At 40.1% G+C, this 18,409-nt stretch overlaps 1 protein-coding gene across 6 annotated transcripts in view; it reads right to left on the bottom strand.

Annotated features, from left to right (window-relative positions):
• MYH15 (myosin heavy chain 15) overlaps positions 1-18,409 on the bottom strand; it is a 125,590-nt gene that overhangs the window by 74,586 nt on the left and 32,595 nt on the right. For all 6 annotated transcript variants that reach the window (XM_086407733.1, XM_086407710.1, XM_086407726.1 and 3 more), the window contains 4 exons: positions 17,217-17,334; positions 16,182-16,305; positions 13,066-13,202; positions 5,467-5,722 (listed from right to left, as the gene is read on the bottom strand). In XM_086407733.1, coding sequence (XP_086263859.1) covers positions 5,467-5,722; positions 13,066-13,202; positions 16,182-16,305; positions 17,217-17,334 — 635 coding nt within the window. The remainder of the gene's footprint in view (positions 1-5,466; positions 5,723-13,065; positions 13,203-16,181; positions 16,306-17,216; positions 17,335-18,409) is intronic.

The raw sequence follows: 18,409 nt of genomic DNA, 5'->3' as shown, positions 1-18,409 counted from the left end.
GTAACATATTAGGCACCTACCAACCTGGGGAGTTCATCTTTCAGTGTCCTCTTTTTGCCTTTTCATACTGTTTATGGGGTTCTCAAGGCAAGAATGCTGAAGTGGTTTGCCATCCCCTTGTCCAGAGGATCACATTTTGTCAGAACTCTGCACCATGACCCGTCCATCTTGGGTGGCCCCACACGGCATGGCTCATAGTTCCACTGAGTTAGACAAAACTGGTCCATGTGATCAGATTGGTTAGTTTTCTGTGATTGTGGCTTTCAGTCTGTCTGCCTCTGATGGAGAAGGATAAGAAACTTATGGAAGCTCCCTGATGGGAGAGACTGACTGAGGGGGAAATTGGGCTTTATTCTGATAGGCGGAGCCATGCTCAGTTCAGTTGAGTCGCTCAGTCGTGTTCGACTCTTTGCGACCCCATGAATCACAGCACGCAAGGCATCCCTGTCCGTCACCAACTCCTGGAGTTCACTCAGACTCACGTCCATTGAGTCAGTGATGCCATCCAGCCATCTCATCCTCTGTCATCCCCTTCTCCTCCTGCCCACAATCCCTCCCAGCATGAGGGTCTTTTCCAAGGAGTCAACTCTTCGCATGAGGTGGCCAAAGTACTGGAGTTTCAGCTTTAGCATCATTCCTTCCAAAGAAATCCCAGGGCTGATCTCTTTCAGAATGGACTGGTTGGATCTCCTTGCAGTCCAAGGGACTCTCAAGAGTCTTCTCCAACACCACAGTTCAAAAGCATCAATTCTTCGGCGCTCAGCTTTCTTCACAGTCCAATTCTCACATCCATACATGACCACAGGAAAAACCATAGCCTTGACTAGACAAACCTTTGTTGTCCAACTCTTTGTGATCCCATGGACTGCAGCACACCAGGCTTCCCTGTCCATCGCCAACGCCTGGAGTTTACTCAAACTCATGTCCATTGAGTCGGTGATGCCATTTAACCATCTCACCCTCTGTCGTCCCCTTCTCCTCCTGCTTTCAATCTTTGCCAGCATCAGGGTCTTTTCAAATGAGTCAGTTCTTCACATCAGGTGGCCAAAGTATTGGAGTTTCAGCTTCAGCATCAGTCCTTCCAATGAATACTCAGGACTGATCTCCTTTAGGGTGGACTGGTTAGATCTCCTTGCAGTCCAAGGGCCTCTCAAGAGTCTTCTCCAACACCACAGTTCAAAAGCATCAATTCTTTGGCACTCAGCTTTCTTAATACTCCAACTCTCACATCCATGCATGACCACTGGAAAAACCATAGCTTTGATTAGACGGACTTTTGTTGGCAAAGTAATGTTTCTGCTTTTTAATATGCTGTCTAGGTGGGTCACAACTTTTCTTCCAAGGAGAAAGGGTCTTTTAATTTCTTGGCTGCAGCCACCATCTGCAGTGATCTTGGAGCCCCCCAAAATAAAGTCTGTCACTGTTTCCAGTTTCCCCATCTATTTGACATGAAGTGATAGGACCAGATACCATGATCTTTGTTTTCTGAATGTTGAGCTTTAAGCCAACTTTTTCACTCTCCTCTTTCACTTTCATCAAGAGGCTCTTTAGTTCGTCTTTGCTTTCTGCCATAAAGGTGGTGTCATCTGCATATCTGAGGTTATTGATATTTCTCCCAGCAATCTTGATTCCAGCTTGTACTTCCTCCAGCCCAGCGTTTCTCATGATGTACTCTGCATATAAGTTAAATAAACAGGGTGACGATATACAGCATTGATGTACTCCTTTCCCTATTTGTAACCAGTGTGTTGTTCCATGTCCAGTTCTAACTGTTGCTTCCTGACCTGCACACAGATTTCTCAGGAGGCAGGTCAGGTGGTCTGGTATTCCCATCTCTTTCAGAATTTTCCACAGTTTGTTGTGATCCACATAGTCAAAGGCTTTGGCATAGTCAATAAAGCAGAAGTAGGTGTTTTTCTGGAACTCTCTTGCTTTTTTGATGATCCAATGGATGTTGGCAATTTGATCTCTGGCTCCTCTGCCTTTTCTAAATCCACCTTGAACATCTGGAATTTCAGGATTCACATACTGTTGAAGCCTGACTTGGAGAATTTTGAGCATTACTTTACTTTATTGGGGCATGCTCAGTAAATCTTTAATCCAATTTTCTGTTGAGGGGTGGGGCTGTGTTCCCTCCCTGTTATTTGACCTGAGGCAAACTATGGTGGAGGTAATGAAGATAATGTCCACCTCCTTCGAAAGGTCCCATGCATGTACTGCTACACTCAGTGCCCCCAACCCTGCAGCAGGCTACCGCTGACCCATGCCTCTGCCAGAGACTCCTGGACACTCACGGGCAAGACTGGGTCAGTCTCTTGTGGGGTCACTGCTCCTTTCTCCTGAGCAGTGCACAGGAGTGCACAGCAGTGCACAGTGCTCCTTTCTCCTGGGTCCTGGTGCACACAAGGTTCTGCTTGTGCCCTCCAAGAGTCTGTTTCCCCAATTCTGTGTAAGTTCTGGTGGCTCTATGGTGGGTTAATGGTGACCTCCTCCAAGAGGGCTTATGCCACACCCAGGTCTACTGCACCCAGAGCCCCTGCCCCTGCAGCAGGCCACTGCTGAGCCAGACCTCCTCAGGAGACACTCAACACAGTTCTGTCTCAGACTTAAATTCAGACTTAAATAGAAGACAGTAGGGAAAACCATTAGACCATTCGGGTATGACCTAAATCACATCCCTTACGACTATACAGTGGAAGTGACAAATAGATTCAAAGGATTATATCTGATAGACACAGTGCCTGAAGAACTATGGATGGAGGTTTGTGACACTGTATAGGAGACAGTAATCAAGACCATCCCCAAGAAAAACAAATGCAAAAGGGCAAAATTATTGTCTGAGGAGGCCTTACAAATAGCTGTGAAATGAGGAAAAGGGCAAGGCAAAGGAGAAAAGGAAAGATACACCCATCTGAATGCAGAGTTCCAGAGAATACAAGGCAGAGATAAGAGAGCCTTCCTCAGGGATCAATGCAAAGAAATAGAGGAAAACAATAGAAAGACAGAGATCTCTTCAAGAAAATCAGAGATACCAAGGGAACATTTCATGCAAACATGGGCTCGATAAAGGACAGAAATGGTATGGACCTAACAGAAGCAGAAGATATTAAGAAGAGGTGGCAAGAATACACAGAAGAACTGTACAAAAAAGAGCTTCACGACCCAGATAACCACAATGGTGTGATCACTCACCTAGAGACAGACATCCTGGAATGCGAAGTCAAATGGGCCTTAGGAAGCATCACTACGAACAAAGCTAGTGGAGGTGATGGCATTCCAGCTGAGCTATTTCAAATCCTGAAAGATGATGCTGTGAAAGTGCTGCACTCAATATGCCAGTAAATTTGGAAAACTCAGCAGTGACCACAGGACTGGAAAAGGTCAGTTTTCATTCCAATCCCAAGGAAAGGCAATGCCAAAGAATGCTCAAACTACCGCACAATTGTACTCATCTCACATGCTAGCAAAGTAATGCTCAAAATTCTTCAAGCCAGGCTTTTATAGTATGTGCACCATGAACTTCCAGATATTCAAGCTGGATTTAGCAAAGGAATCAGAGATCAAATTGCCAACATTCACTGAATCATCGAAAAAGCAAAAGAGTTCCAGAAAAACATCTATTTTTGCATTATTGACGATACCAAAGCCTTTGACTGTGTGGATCACAACAAACTGGAAAATTCTTAAAGAGATGGGAATACCAGACCACCTGACCTGCCTCCTGAGAAATTTGTATGCAGGTCAGGAAGCAACAGTTAGAACTGGACATGGAACAACAGACTAGTTCCAAATCAGGGAAGGAGTATGTCAAAGCTGTATATTGTCACCGTGCTTATTTAACTTACATGCAGAATATATCATGTGAAATGCCTGGCTGGATGAAGCACAAGCTGGAATCAAGATTGCTAGGAGAAATATCAATAACCTCAGATATGTAGATGACACCATCCTTATGGCAGAAAGCAAAGAAGATCTAAAGAGCTTCTTGATGAAAGTGAAAGAGGAAAGTGAAAAAGTTGGCTTAAAGCTCTACATTCATAAAGCTAAGATCATGGCATCTGGTCCCATCACTTCCTGGCAAATAGATGTGGAAACAGTGGAAACAGTGACAGACTTTATTTTTGGGGGCTCCAAAATCACTGCTGATGGTGACTGTAGCCATGAAATTAAAAGATGCTTCTCCTTGGAAGAAAAGCTATGACAAACCTAGGCAGCATATTAAAAAGCAGAGACATCACTTTACCAACAAAGGTGCATCTTGTCAAAGCTATGGTTTTCCCAGTAGTCATGTATGGATGTGAGAATTGGACTATAAAGAAAAGCTGAGCTCTGAAGAATTGATGCTTTTGAACTGTGGTGTTGGAGAAGTCTCTTGAGAGGCCCTTGGACTGCAAGGAGATCCAACCAGTCAATCCTAAAGAAATCAGTCCTGAATCTTCATTGGAACGACTGATGCTGAAGCTAAAACTCCAATACTTTGGCCATGTGATGCGAAGAGCTCACTCATTTGAAAAGACCCTGATGCTGGGAAGAAGTGAAGGCAGCAGGAGACAGGGATGACAGAGGATGAGATGGTTAGATGGCATCACTGACTCAATCAACATGAGTTTGAGTAGGCTCCAGGAGTTAGTGATCGACAGGGAAGCCTGGTGTTCTGCAGTCCATGGGGTTGCAAAGAGTTGGACACGACTGAACGACTGAAATGAACTGAACTGAATGGCACTTCAGCATCAGATTGGGGAAGGAGGCTCAGATGCCAAGGCCGAGTTCAGATATTCTTTGATCTGAAGTTTGTTCATCAGGGAAGCAACATGATATTTGTTCAAGGCAGAGGTTCTTAATCCTGACTGGATATCAGAATCCCCCATACAGATGATTTGGACCCACACCGGGCCTGTTTAACCCAAATATCTGAGATTCAAGTCTAGGCATCTTTCTTTTAATTGCTAGTGTTTCACAAATGAGTTTGAGGCAAAGTCAAGGTTGAATACTGCTGTTTTAAGAACTCAACTGATTATAATGTTGATTTGGACTGGGGAAGGGCAAATAGGGAGATCAAAATCAGGAAAACCAGTTAGGGGCATACTGCAATAATCCTGAAGATCTCAGTAAAGCTTTTCTCAGGACCTACTAAAATCCTACCTTTTGATTTACTAATGGGTTTCCTGCTACCTACAGAATTTAAATTAAGATCAAGAGCTTCCTGGCTCCCAAGATAGATTTATATGTTTACACAGTTTAAAATCTATCTAATAAAATCCATCCCCTTTTCAAAGGCATCTTCCCAATGAAATCACTTCACTATAAAACAGGGTGTCTCGTTAAGTGTTTCCATTGTCTGTGTTGGATGAAATCCTATAGTACTCGAAAAGCACGTGTCTCTATTTTTTCAAGTCAACACTGCCTGCCAAACAAGGGAATCTAATTAGAAACTTGATTTGAAGAAGAAATGGCGGGGCCACTCACAGCCTGCAGCTGAAGAAGCAGATCATTCTTTTCCTGGAGGAGGGAGACTTGCTTTGATTTCAGCTCCTCCCTCTGAGATTCTGACTTCTCCAAGGCTTTTTGCAGCTGCATACACTCTTCCTTCAGTCCAGCTCCCTCCTTTCCCATTCCAGCAGATCTAACAAGAGGTTTGATCTCGAAGAAGAGCCTCATCCAAGGCCAGCTCTTCACAGCTATGAAAGCTCTTATGTTCCACTGGATCAAAAGAAGTGCATCCCTAAATTGAGGGTTTGGGGGAAAAAAAGAAAAGCAAGTTAACCTAGACTATAAGAGAGTTATTTTTCAAATTAAGATTCTTAATAAGCACATCTTTTTAGGAGTCATAAACTCTCATTAGCGTTCAAAGCACTTCTACATCTAAGCTCTCATTTGATTCTAGCAAAAACTCTTTGAGGGAATTTTGGGGCTAACAATGTTGTGGACTAGGTGTCCTGAAAATGCTTCTACTACAAACATTCGATAATGAGAGGTGACCCTTAAAGAGGGTAAGAAGTATAAAGGGAGCTTAAAAAAAAGGAGCAAAAAGTGAATACTTGTGCAGCCTGACCATCCTCACGGAAGGAGGAAGCCAGGCTTGGTATTGTAGAGTTTGTATTTTTATATCCTTGTGGATAAAGAGACAGGCTGAGATTTTCAAAGAATTTCACTTAATGAAAAGGAGGATTTAAAAATTCACCCACTGGCACAGAGAGAAGTCAAAGAGAAGTACATCTGATTTGGTCTGGGCTCAGGGTTGAAAAAAATATTTTTACACTAGGAATTTTTTTTGAAAACTATGAGCCAGCACCACTCGAGTATTTGAAGTTTAAATTATACTATCTGATTAGCACAGAAATATAAAAGAAATTAACATAATCATTTTTTACACTGGTAATAAATACCCTTTGGGTCCTTGGGGGAAAAATGCAAAAGTGCACTGAAGAAAATACTCTAAAATCAAGCACTAGAGATTTTCTTAAAGTCCCCTTGAAGATTAGCTTACAATTCAAAATTACAAAACACATAGAAAAAAATTCAACCATAAGTGAGTGTTCAGTTCAGTTGCTCAGTCGTGTCCGACTCTTGGCGACCCCATGAACCTCAGCACGCCAGGCCTCCCTGTCCATCACCAACTCCCGGAGTCCACCCAAACATGTCCATCAAGTCGGTGATGCCATCCAACCATCTCATCCTCGGTCATCCCCTTCTCCTCTTGCCTTCAATCTTTCCCAGCATCAGGGTCTTTTCAAATGAGTCAGCTCTTTGCATCAGGTGGCCAAAGTATTGGAGTTTCAGCTTCAGCATCAGACCTTCCAATGAATATTCAAGACTGATCTCCTTTAGAATGGACTGGTTGGATCTCCTTGCAGTCCAAGGGACTCTCAAGAGTCTTCTCCAACACCACAATTTAAAAGCAACAATTCTTCAGCACTCAGCTTTCTTTATAGTCTAACTCTCACATCCATGCATGACCATTGGAAAAACCATAGCCTTGACTAGATGGACCTTTGTTGACAAAGTAATGTCTCTGCTTTTCAATATGCTGTCTAGGTTAGTCATAACTTTCCTTCCAAGGAGTAAGCATCTTTTAATCTCATGGCTGCAATCACCATCTGCAGTGATTTTGGAGCCCCAAAAATAAAGTCTGACACTGTTTCCACTGTTTCTCCATCTATTTGCCATGAAGTGATGGGACTGGATGCCATGATCTTAGTTTTCTGAATGTTCAGCTTTAAGCCAAGTTTTTCACTCTCCTCTTTCACCTTCATCAAGAGGCTCTTTAGTTCTTCTTCACTTTCTTCCATAAGGGTGGTGTCATCTGCATATCTGAGGTTATTGATGTGGGCACCCACAATAAAGAATTTAATTAAATCTCCAAGAATTTCAGAAAATGGAACCATCTAATGGAGACCATAGAGTAATTACTAAAAGTTCTTAAAGACATGAAAGAATTGAAAAAAACAAAACAAAATAAGAAAGGAATGAGCCACTATGGAAAAAAAAAAAGGCAGACAGATTTTAAAGAAGACCACATAAAATATCTAGCACTGAAAAGTATAGTCATTGAAATAAAATACTCAATGGAAGAATTAAGCAGCTGATTAAACACACTGAAAAAAAAAAATTGTGAATTAAAATAAACCCAAGCAAGTGGAAGGAAGGATAATATAAAGCTGAGATCAGAAACTAATGAACTAGAAAACAAACAAACAAACAAAAAATTTTAAGTCTTTTCATAAACAATTTAAATGCTTTAAAGTATTTAAATTTTAACTAAAGGAAAATTTTAATTTTCTTCCCTTGTGGCTTAGCTGGTAAAAAATCTGCCTGCAATCTGGGAGACCTTGGTTCATTCCCTGGGTTGGGAAGATCCTCTGGAGAAGGGAAAGGCTACCCACTCCAGTATTCTGGCCTGGAGAATTCCATGGACTGTATAATCCATAGGGTCACAAAGAGTTGGACATGACTGAGAGACTTTCACTTAAATTTAAATAATCTAATTAAGTAAACATCCCCTGGAGGATGGAATGGCAATCCCCTCCAGTATTCATGCCTGGAGAATCCCAAGGAGAGAGGAGCCTGGTGGACTGCAGTCCATGGGGTCGCAAAGAGTTAGACACGACTGAGCAACTAACACTTTCACTTTCACTCTTTCTCCAGTAACTCATAAATGTGTTAAATTAATAGATTAAAAGGTGTTAAACCCACTTTGTTTATGAAATATGGTCTTTTTCATACATTGTGGTATTGGTTATAATATTATAGTATTTCTGCATCAATGTTCATGAATAAGTTTGGCCTGTAATTGTTTCCCCTGCTTTTATCTGACTTTTAATTGAAGTTAGCTTAATCTCATAAAAGAGTTAGGCAGTGTTTCCTCTTTTCAAAACATGAAATGATTTATTTTGATTATTTATTTTTGAGTTTTTGGTAAAATTTGCCACATGAATAATCAAGAAAATAGAAACAGCATAAATAGTATTAGGCATATTAATACCTAAGAATCCTAAGAATATAATAATCTATGATTATGTTTTAGAAACATAATTGTAGATATGATGGAGATTAAAAATTATAATCTAGCAAATTGGAAGATTTTTTAAATATGTAAAATTTCTTTTTCTAAAGAAATTGATCTAAGAACAAAATCTCAATAGGCCTATAACTATTAAATAAATTAAATCAAATCTGAAAAATCTATCATGAAAGAAATACCAGATCTGGATGGTTTTATAGGCAAATTTTACCAAAAACTCAAAAATAAATAATCAAAATAAATCATTTCATGTTTTGAAAAGAGGAAACACTGCCTAACTCTTTTATGAGATTAAGCTAACTTCAATTAAAAGTCAGATAAAAGCAGGGGAAACAATTACAGGCCAAATTTATTCACGAACATTGATGCAGAAATACTATAATATTATAACCAACACCACAATGTATGAAAAAGATCATATTTCATAAACAAAGTGGGTTTAATATTTTTTAATCTATTAATTTAACTTAACACATTTATGAGTTACTGGAGAAAGAGTGAAAGTGAAAGTGTTAGTTGCTCAGTCGTGTCTGACTCTTTGTGACCCCATGGACTGCAGTCCACCAGGCTCCTCTCTCTTTGGGATTCTCCAGGTATGAATACTGGAGGGGGATTGCCATTCCATCTTCCAGGGGATCTTCCTGACTCAAGGATCAAACCCCTGTCTCTGGTGTCTCCTGCACTGGCAAGCTGGTTCTTTACCACTAGTGCCTCCTGGGAAGCCCAACCATGTAATTATTTCGTAGATGCAAAAAAGGAATTTAATCATTTCTTGGTAAACATGATTAACAAAATAAGATGGCACAAATGTCCTCTATATAACATTTCATATCTACAAAAAAAATCTATGGAAAACATGATATTAAGAGGAAAATTATATCTTCCCCCAAAGTCAGAAATATGACCCAGTTTGGCAAGTCTTTGAAATTGAAATGCCACAAGTTGATGAGGATATAGAGTCATGGGACTTCCATAAACTTCTGGTAAAGAGTAAAATGAAAAGCATTTTGGCGACATCTCATAAAGCTGGAGCTGTGTATAGCCTAAAACCTAATATTATAATTCATACCTAGAGAAATGCCACTCAAAGTGTGAGCCTTGGCCAGCTGCTACCTACATACTATCAGCCATTGCACCAGCACTTTGAGTCACACTACCCTCAAGAAGGGCTTCCCTTATAAGGGGAAGAATCTGCCTGCAATGCAGGGGATCCGGGTTCGATTCCTTGGTTGGGAAGATCCCCTGTAGAAGGAATGGCAACCCACTCCAGTATCCTTGCCTGGAGAATCTCATGGACAGAGGAGCCTAGTGGGTTACCATCCATGGGGTCGCAAGAGTCAGAGGCAACTTAGCGACTAAACCACCACCACCACCACCATGCTCAAGAAACTCTTGATTATGTGCAAGGGGAGACATTTATAAAAATATCACTGCAGAATTGTTTGTATATAAAAAATTATAAATAAGTTTAATTGAGCTGGCAAGTGGATAAATAAATTGTAGTATATTCATGCAACAGAATATTGTCCAACAATTAAGATCAATAATCTAGCCGTAGATTTATCAATATCAACTAATTTCAAAACTAGTACTGCGTGTAAAGAACAAATTTTAAGATAACAGACACACAATGTTTCCATGGAGACTAAAAACTTGCAGAATCATGTAACCTTTTAAGGATATCTGCATATCTCTGTAGAACTTGGATCAAGGGAGAAATACACAAGGGACTTCAACTGTGTCTGTTTATTTATTTTTCAGAATATATTGTGAGTAACTACAGAAAAATGTTACATCTTTTTCTGTTTTATTTTTTTTCTATTTTTTTAAAAAATTTTATTTTATTTTTAAACTTTACAGTATTGTATTAGTTTTGCCAAATATCGAAATGAATCTGCCACAGGTATACATGTGTTCCCCATCCTGAACCCTCCTCCCTCCTCCCTCCCCATACCCTCCCTCTGGGTCGTCCCAGTGCACCAGCCCCAAGCATCCAGTATTGTGCATCGAACCTGGACTGGTGACTCGTTTCATACATGATATTATACATATTTCAATGCCATTCTCCCAAATCTCCCCACCCTCTCCCTCTCCCACAGAGTCCATAAGACTGATCTATACATCAGTGTCTCTTTTGCTGTCTCGTACACAGGGTTATTGTTACCATCTTTCTAAATTCCATATATATGTGTTAGTATACTGTATTGGTGTTTTTCTTTCTGGCTTACTTCACTCTGTATAATAGGTTCCAGTTTCATCCATCTCATTAGAACTGATTCAAATGTATTCTTTTTAATGGCTGAGTAATACTCCATTGTGTATATGTACCACAGCTTTCTTATCCATTCATCTGCTGATGGACATCTAGGTTGCTTCCATGTCCTGGCTATTATAAACAGTGCTGCGATGAACATCGGGGTGCACGTGTCTCTTTCCCTTCTGGTTTCCTCAGTGTGTATGCCCAGCAGTGGGATTGCTGGATCATAAGGCAGTTCTATTTCCAGTTTTTTAAGGAATCTCCACACTGTTCTCCATAGTGGCTGTACTAGTTTGCATTCCCATCGACAGTGTAAGAGAATTCCCTTTTCTCCACACCCTCTCCAGCATTTATTGCTTGTAGACTTCTGGATCGCAGCCATTCTGACTGGTGTGAAATGGTACTTCATAGTGGTTTTGATTTGCATTTCTCTGATAATGAGTGATGTTGAGCATCTTTTCATGTGTTTGTTAGCCATCTGTATGTCTTCTTTAGAGAAATGTCTATTTAGTTCTTTGGCCCATTTTTTGATTGGGTCATTTATTTTTCTGGAGTTGAGCTGTAGGAGTTGCTTGTATATTTTTGAGATTAGTTGTTTGTCGGTTGCTTCATTTGCTATTATTTTTTCCCATTCTGAAGGCTGCCTTTTCACCTTGCTAATAGTTTCCTTTGTTGTGCAGAAGCTTTTAAGTTTAATTAGGTCCCACTTGTTTATTTTTGCTTTTATTTCCAATATTCTGGGAGGTGGGTCATAGAGGATCCTGCTGTGATGTATGTCGGAGAGTGTTTTGCCTATGTTCTCCTCTAAGATTTTTATAGTTTCTGGTCTTAAGTTGAGATCTTTAATCCATTTTGAGTTTATTTTTGTGTATGGTGTTAGAAAGTGTTCCAGTTTCATTCTTTTACAAGTGGTTGACCAGTTTTCCCAGCACCACTTGTTAAAGAGATTGTCTTTAATCCATTGTATATTCTTGCCTCCTTTGTCAAAGATAAGGTGTCCATATGTGCGTGGATTTATCTCTGGGCTTTCTATTTTGTTCCATTGATCAATATTTCTGTCTTTGTGCCAGTACCATACCGTCTTGATAACTGTGGCTTTTTTCTGTTTTATATGTGAAACTTGAATGAAACAGAGTGACAAACACAAATTCAGGATCTGGGGAGCTAGGAATAGGACCTGGATCAAGGAAGAAATACATGAAAGGCTTCTACTTTGTCTATTAATTTATTTATTTTTAAGTTGTGAGGAGTTGCAGAGAAAATGTTAGGAATTGATATACTTTTATGACAGCTCCGTGAGTACACATTATAGTATTTTCTCTATTTTTTGTGTTTGAAATATTTCATAATAATTCTTTTAAAGTCATTTGTTAAATGTCTAAAGTCATTTAGACAGGATGGATAGTAAATACCTCATTTTAGAGGTGAAGGAGGTGAACTGAGAAAATTAAGAGTCTCATACAAGTTTACAAAACCTGTAACAGAAGTCATATCTTCTGATCCCTGAACTCTCATAAACTCCCATACCATGTTGGATACTATATGGGAGTCATGGAAAACTCTTAGGAGACGTCTCTCTGATATCTCTGATAATGTAATGGTTTCTCTCTTCTTTGGGGAAACAGAAGGAATTAACAACTGTCAAGTAAGCAAATCATACCAAGACCTGTGGACCTATCTACAGCAAAAAGTAAATATGACAACCACAGAACCCCTTGCTCAAAATCCCTTTGTTTGGAGCTTGCTTTTCCATAATTATATTAAAGGATTAACAAAACCTACACTCAGTGTCCAGAGGTGGTGATAAATGTCCCTAGTGAACCTGCCTGAATTGAAGTAAGAGAGTTATGGTTACATGTCACCAAGAATCAGTTTCTGACCCAGGGGACGCTGTAAAGTGGTCAGAAAACATACCTGCTTTACAGCAAATTTCCCCACAGAGTTGGCTGTGAGATGCCTGCCAGCCCTTCTAGGTCTGCTTCTGTTTTGAATTATGAGTCACACCACTCTCAGAGAGCCAGACTTTGCCAACTATAAAGAATCCCTCCAAAGGGAAGACTGGAAGCAATGCAAGAAATATCTGAATTATGCTTATTCTTAGTTAGGGTAATAAAAGCCGTTTGTGCTCTGTTTGGTGTTCCATAATTTTAAAAATTTCACATTAAGTCCCAGACTAAGCAAAGGTGGCAGAGCTCTCTACCCTGACTCATTATAAGGCAGTGAGAAGTCGCCTAGACTGAGGCACACTGTTGCTCTAGCAGTAGGGGTGCAGGGTGGGATATCATACCTCTCTTCCAGAATCCTTTGGAATTTGATTTGCATCAGTTTTCCCCGTACTCTGGCTTGGAACAATGTGAAGACTTTTGATAATCTCTCATCTCTCATGGCTTCCAGTTTGCTCAGAGAGCCAGCTTTTAAAAGCACCTAAAAGAAATGTCAGATGTCAGTTCCAGTCCTAGTGGGCATTCAGTAAATGTCTATTGAATGGCCATATGAGCAACTAATGTATTTGATGATCAGTTCTATTTCTTGTTAATTTTTCATAATGTGTAAAATGTACATTCTAGAAAGTTTGGTTTTATAAACCTAAAGCTTGCCAAAGCAAAAAACTTCATTTAATCCTGTGGTTGTATTAGTTCCTTAAGAACTTAGACTGTCCTCCTCCCAATCTATTAGCTATGTCTAGGTTGTTTAAGGAACTTGGTTTTAATTTGAAGCTAGGCCCAGGCAGGGGTCTGCACACTTTATCTGTAAAGTGCCAGATAGTGAAAATTTTTAGGCTTTGCAGGCCACACTCAGTCTCTGTAGAACTTCTACTCCCACACCCACTCCCTCCCTTCTCCCCACCTCCTCTACCTGTGCCTCCTCCTCTTTTTTCATTTTTCTTCCTCTTTAAAAATGCCAAATCATTTTTAGCAAGGGGGCCATATAAAAAATAGGCCATTGATATGGCCCTTAGGCCATAGTTTGCTGACCACTGCTCTAGAGAAAGTCACCTTCATCTTAGACGATAAAAAAAAATACACATAATTTTTTTTTTTAAGAATCATTAGTAAGGGTCAGGATGAGGTGAGTGAGGTACTTAAAGCACAAATGTTAAGGCAGCACTCACTTTCAGGCTTGTACAAGTCAGTACTTACACCACGAGTGAGTGCTGCCTCAGATTTTGTGCTTCAGGAGGCTCTCAATTTATATTGTGTGCTGAGTCACTTCAGTCATGTTGGATTCTTTGTGACCCTATGGACCACCAGGCTTCTCTGTCCATAGGATTCTCTAGGCAAAAATATTGGAGTGGGTAGCCGTGCTCTTCTCCAAGGGATCTTCCCAACCCAGGGACCAAACTCAAGTTTTCTGCATTGGCAGGTGGATTCTTTACCACTAGTGCTACCTGGGAAGCCCCTCAACTCATAATAGTCCTAGCCTAGGTAAGCAGTACACAACAAAAATAACTAAACATACAAGGAAGCAAGGTACCAGGAGTAAAAATCAGCAGAAACAGGTACTCAAAATGTAGGAGTTGAGTAACATTTTATAAGCATGTCCAACAGATTTCTTTTTCTGTAAGCTCTTTATCATACATCCTCCAATTCTCCTTTAAATAACCTGGCCCTTTTATGGCTTTCCCAGTGGCTCAGCAGTAAAGAATCTGCCTGCAATGCAGGAGACACAGGAGACTCGGGTTTGATCCCTAGGTCAGAAAGATCCCCAGAAGGAAATAGCAACCCATTCCAGTATTCTTGCCTGGAGAACTCCATGGACAGAGGAGGCTGGCAGGCTACAGTCTACGGGGTCACAAGAGTCAAACATGACTAAAGCAACTTAACACATGGATGTCATTAGAAACACCCTGACACTGTCAGGTGAAAACCAAATGTGTTAGCAGTTTCCCAAAATATGTGGATCTGCCAAAATCTCCAAGATGAAGCAGAATTTAGTGAATCAAATTTAAGGAAATTAGCTTTGGACTAACGTTTTGGATAGTAGGGTTGATTTTACTGTTTTTAGTTACTCAGGCAGTCTTTCAGAATTAATTTCCTGAGAGCATACTTATGGATGAATCTGTTCACATGCAGACAGGCAGTTATCTCCAGTAAGTTGATTCAATTTTGTCTAGCTCTGATGTATATAAACATTTTTTATCACCCTAAAGTTGATTAATTATTTTATATCTTGGCACAAACTTGCTTAGATAAGTAATTATAAAGATGTATTAATAAATATAATCAAGGCCATCATTAAAAAATCTACCAACAATATGTGCTGGAAAGGGTATGGAGAAAAGGGAGCCCTCTTTTGGGGTGGGAATGAAAATTGATACAGCCACTATGGAGAACAGAATGGAAAGTCCTTAAAAAACTAGAAATGAAATTATCATATAGCCCAGCAATCCCACTACTGGTCATATTCCCTGAGAAAACCATAATTGAAGAAGACACATGTATCCCAATGTTCATCGCAGCACTATTTACAATAGCTAGAACATGGAAGCAACCTAGATGTCTATTGACAGAGAGATTAATAAAGAAGTTGTACACAAGGGAATATTACTCAGACATAAAAAGGAATGTATTTGACTCAGTTCTAATGAGGTGTATGAACTTAGAGCCTATTATACAGGGTGAAGTTAAGTCAGAAAGAGATAGACAAATATCGTATATTAACGCATATATATGGAATCTAGAAAGAACTGATGAACCTACAGCAGGGCAGCAAAGGAGATGCAGAGAGAACAGATTTGTGGATGCAGTCGGGGCAGGAGAGGGTGGGCTGAATTGAGAGAGTAGCACTTAAACATATACATTACCATAGGTAAAATTAGATAGCCAAGGGAAACTTGCTGTATGATGCAGGAAGTTCAAATCCTGTGCCCTGAGACAACCTAGAGGGGTGCGATGGGGTAGGAGGTGGGAGAGAGGTTCAAGAAGGAGGGGACATATATATGTGTGTGTTCAGTCACTAAGTCGTGTCTGACTCTTTGCAACCCCATGGACTTGTAGCACACCAGGCTTCTCTGTCCTTCACTATCTCCCAGAGTTTGCTCAAATTCATGTCCATTGAGTGATACTACCTAACCATCTCATGCATATACCTGTGGCCAATTCATGTTGATATATGGCAGAAACCAACACAATATTGTAAAGCAATTATCCTCCAATTAAAAATAAATATATAAAAATGATAGAGCAAAACAATGTAATCAAGGCTAAGTTTCAAAAAGCATTGACTTTCAAATTTTCTCTCTCAACATAGCCAAAGTTTTCACTCTCAACAGAGTTCTATTTGTATTATTTGTGGTCACAAGAGCTGTAAAAGCCTTATAATTGCATTTTCATGGGTATTTTCAGATATACAGATTTTCCTCCCACTCTTTTCCAAATGCATTCTTTGTGGTTCTCTGGTTACCTTAGTGATTCCAAAGCGGTACTGGGTATGGTCTATCTCTAAGGAGTCAAGTAATTCTTCAGCTGCTTTTCTGTTGCTTGCAAATTTGCTCTTTGGAAACACCCTTGGGTTCAGAATGTAGTACCTAATTTAAGTAAAGAATAAATCCTGAGGTCAGGGGTGCATATAAAGAATAATTTGGACAAGTAAGGCAAAGGGAAGTGTGTCTATATATATATAAACTTCCACCTCTCCTATCAATATGTTCAATTTTCACAAAACTCTTGGCAATAATAATGAGGATACAAGCAATAATTCTTTCCTTTGGTATAATAGTTTATACTTTTCATAGTGCTGTCAAGACCACCTCACTTGATTTTATGCTCAAGAGGAAGGAGCGGGAGAGTGGAGTAGGGATCAGAGGAAAGACAAAGAGACAGGCTTAAGTGTCTCTAAGTACAGATAAGGACACTGAGAAGCAGAGACATTAAAGAACTTTCCCAGGATTTCCTCGTAGTAATGGTGAGTTGGTGGAGAGCTAGAAATATGCTTCTTAATACTGACACAGGTACTCTTTCTACTCTACTATACTTTGCTCAAATTAGCTTGATGACTTATAATTGACACTTTTAGAATTCAGGAAATAGAAAGCAAAAATACCTCTCTTGCCTCCTGCCGCATACCCTGCTGGCTTTCTGCCTTTCACAGGCTCTGCTAGGAAAGAAACAGCCCGCTTGGATGGCAGCTACGATTAAGTACCAACAACATTTCAGAGATTCAATTCAGCCTCTGTATCGTTCTTCTCTATATATTTCTTCTATATGTGGGTCTATTATCCAGTAATAGAGATTTAAGGATATTACAGCTACATGGATGTTGGATTTAAGGGGAAATAATAATGGAACTCTGTCATCATATATCTCACCACCACCAAAACACATCGATCTGTAGTCTGGAGGATATCCACCAAACAAACAATGCATGCCTAAGCACTCAGAAAGAGAAGGGGGAAAAAGAAATGCTCCAGGCTTCTTGAATCCCAGGATGTATGTTTACCTTTGCTTAAAATCAGCATACAGCAGTCGGTGTGGAAAACCTTCACGGCATATCGTGATCCCTTCTAAGACACCATTACAGCGCAGCTGCTGTAGAACCAAATAAGGGTCCATTACACCTGAAGAAAGAGGTTCACCATGAGTCCATGTCTAAAATGATGGTTACCCTAGATTTTGTCCTAGTTGCTGCATCGTGGGTTAAAAGAGTCTGAATCTGGTGTTCTCTACTTGATAGTTAAAAGGACTCATTGACTGTCAGCCTGATGGCTCTCAAAGTCCCCACCTATAATGTAGCAGTCTCTAGGTAGGATTTACCTGGGATGAATCCTTTAGTTCACGGTTAGTCAAGATTATATAAGCAAATACTCCTAGAAGGTGAAAAAATACATTTTTTGTCCTAATGTAAATGGCCGGTATAATATCCATTTGCCAGTCAAAAATCAACTAGAGTGGGGATAAAACACAAAAGAGAACTGGCACCTCCAAGTAGGAAGGGGAAGGGATTACAAGAAGGGAGAATGCAAAGAAAGGGGAAGGTAAGCACAGCCACAAAATTCTGTTTACTGTTTCGCATTTGGGAAGAACTGGCCACACCCAGCCTACATTCTCTTCTGGTGATCTTGAGAAAACTTAAGTTGTGTTCTAAAGTATAAGCCTTCTCCTAGTACCCCTTTGTTCCTGAGATGAAGCCCACTAGAGCTGCAGCTGCAGTCTCTGATAGAAGCCTTTGAAAAGCCAACCAATAAGCCATTGTATCTGGCTCTCAGTAAGACATCTGGAAGAAGCCAAATGGCACTCTCCTAACAAAGACCTGCTAGAATGTTATAAGGAAAATGGGAATGAGATGATTTTCTGCTTCTGTCCAGAGTCACAGAAATAAACAGTAGGACATATATCCATAGTCCTGTACTCCCATCCCTGTCACAGACAGAAACAGATCATCTGTGAGAAGGAGCGAAAGCCGAGTTCTGTGACATAATAGCAGCAGGCATGCTTATTCCCTTTAAGGACATATGAAGAACTGTTCTGATTAGATCATGAAGCTTTTCTTATGACTTTGTCTTAAGAATTAAAAAAAAAATACCCTGCTGATATCAGAGCTGGCTCGATGGGAGCCAACTCTAATAGGTAACAGAATTGCTTCAAAATAGAGGCAGCTAATTAGATTCCTTGCTAGATGGAAGCAGTGTCCCT

This window comes from Bos grunniens, chromosome 1 (genome assembly GCF_055505025.1).
Source record: "Bos grunniens cultivar Pamir isolate PY7600 chromosome 1, Bosgru_T2T1.0, whole genome shotgun sequence".
NCBI lineage: Eukaryota > Metazoa > Chordata > Mammalia > Artiodactyla > Bovidae > Bos > Bos grunniens.
This window is presented reverse-complemented; position numbering and strand designations above follow the sequence as displayed.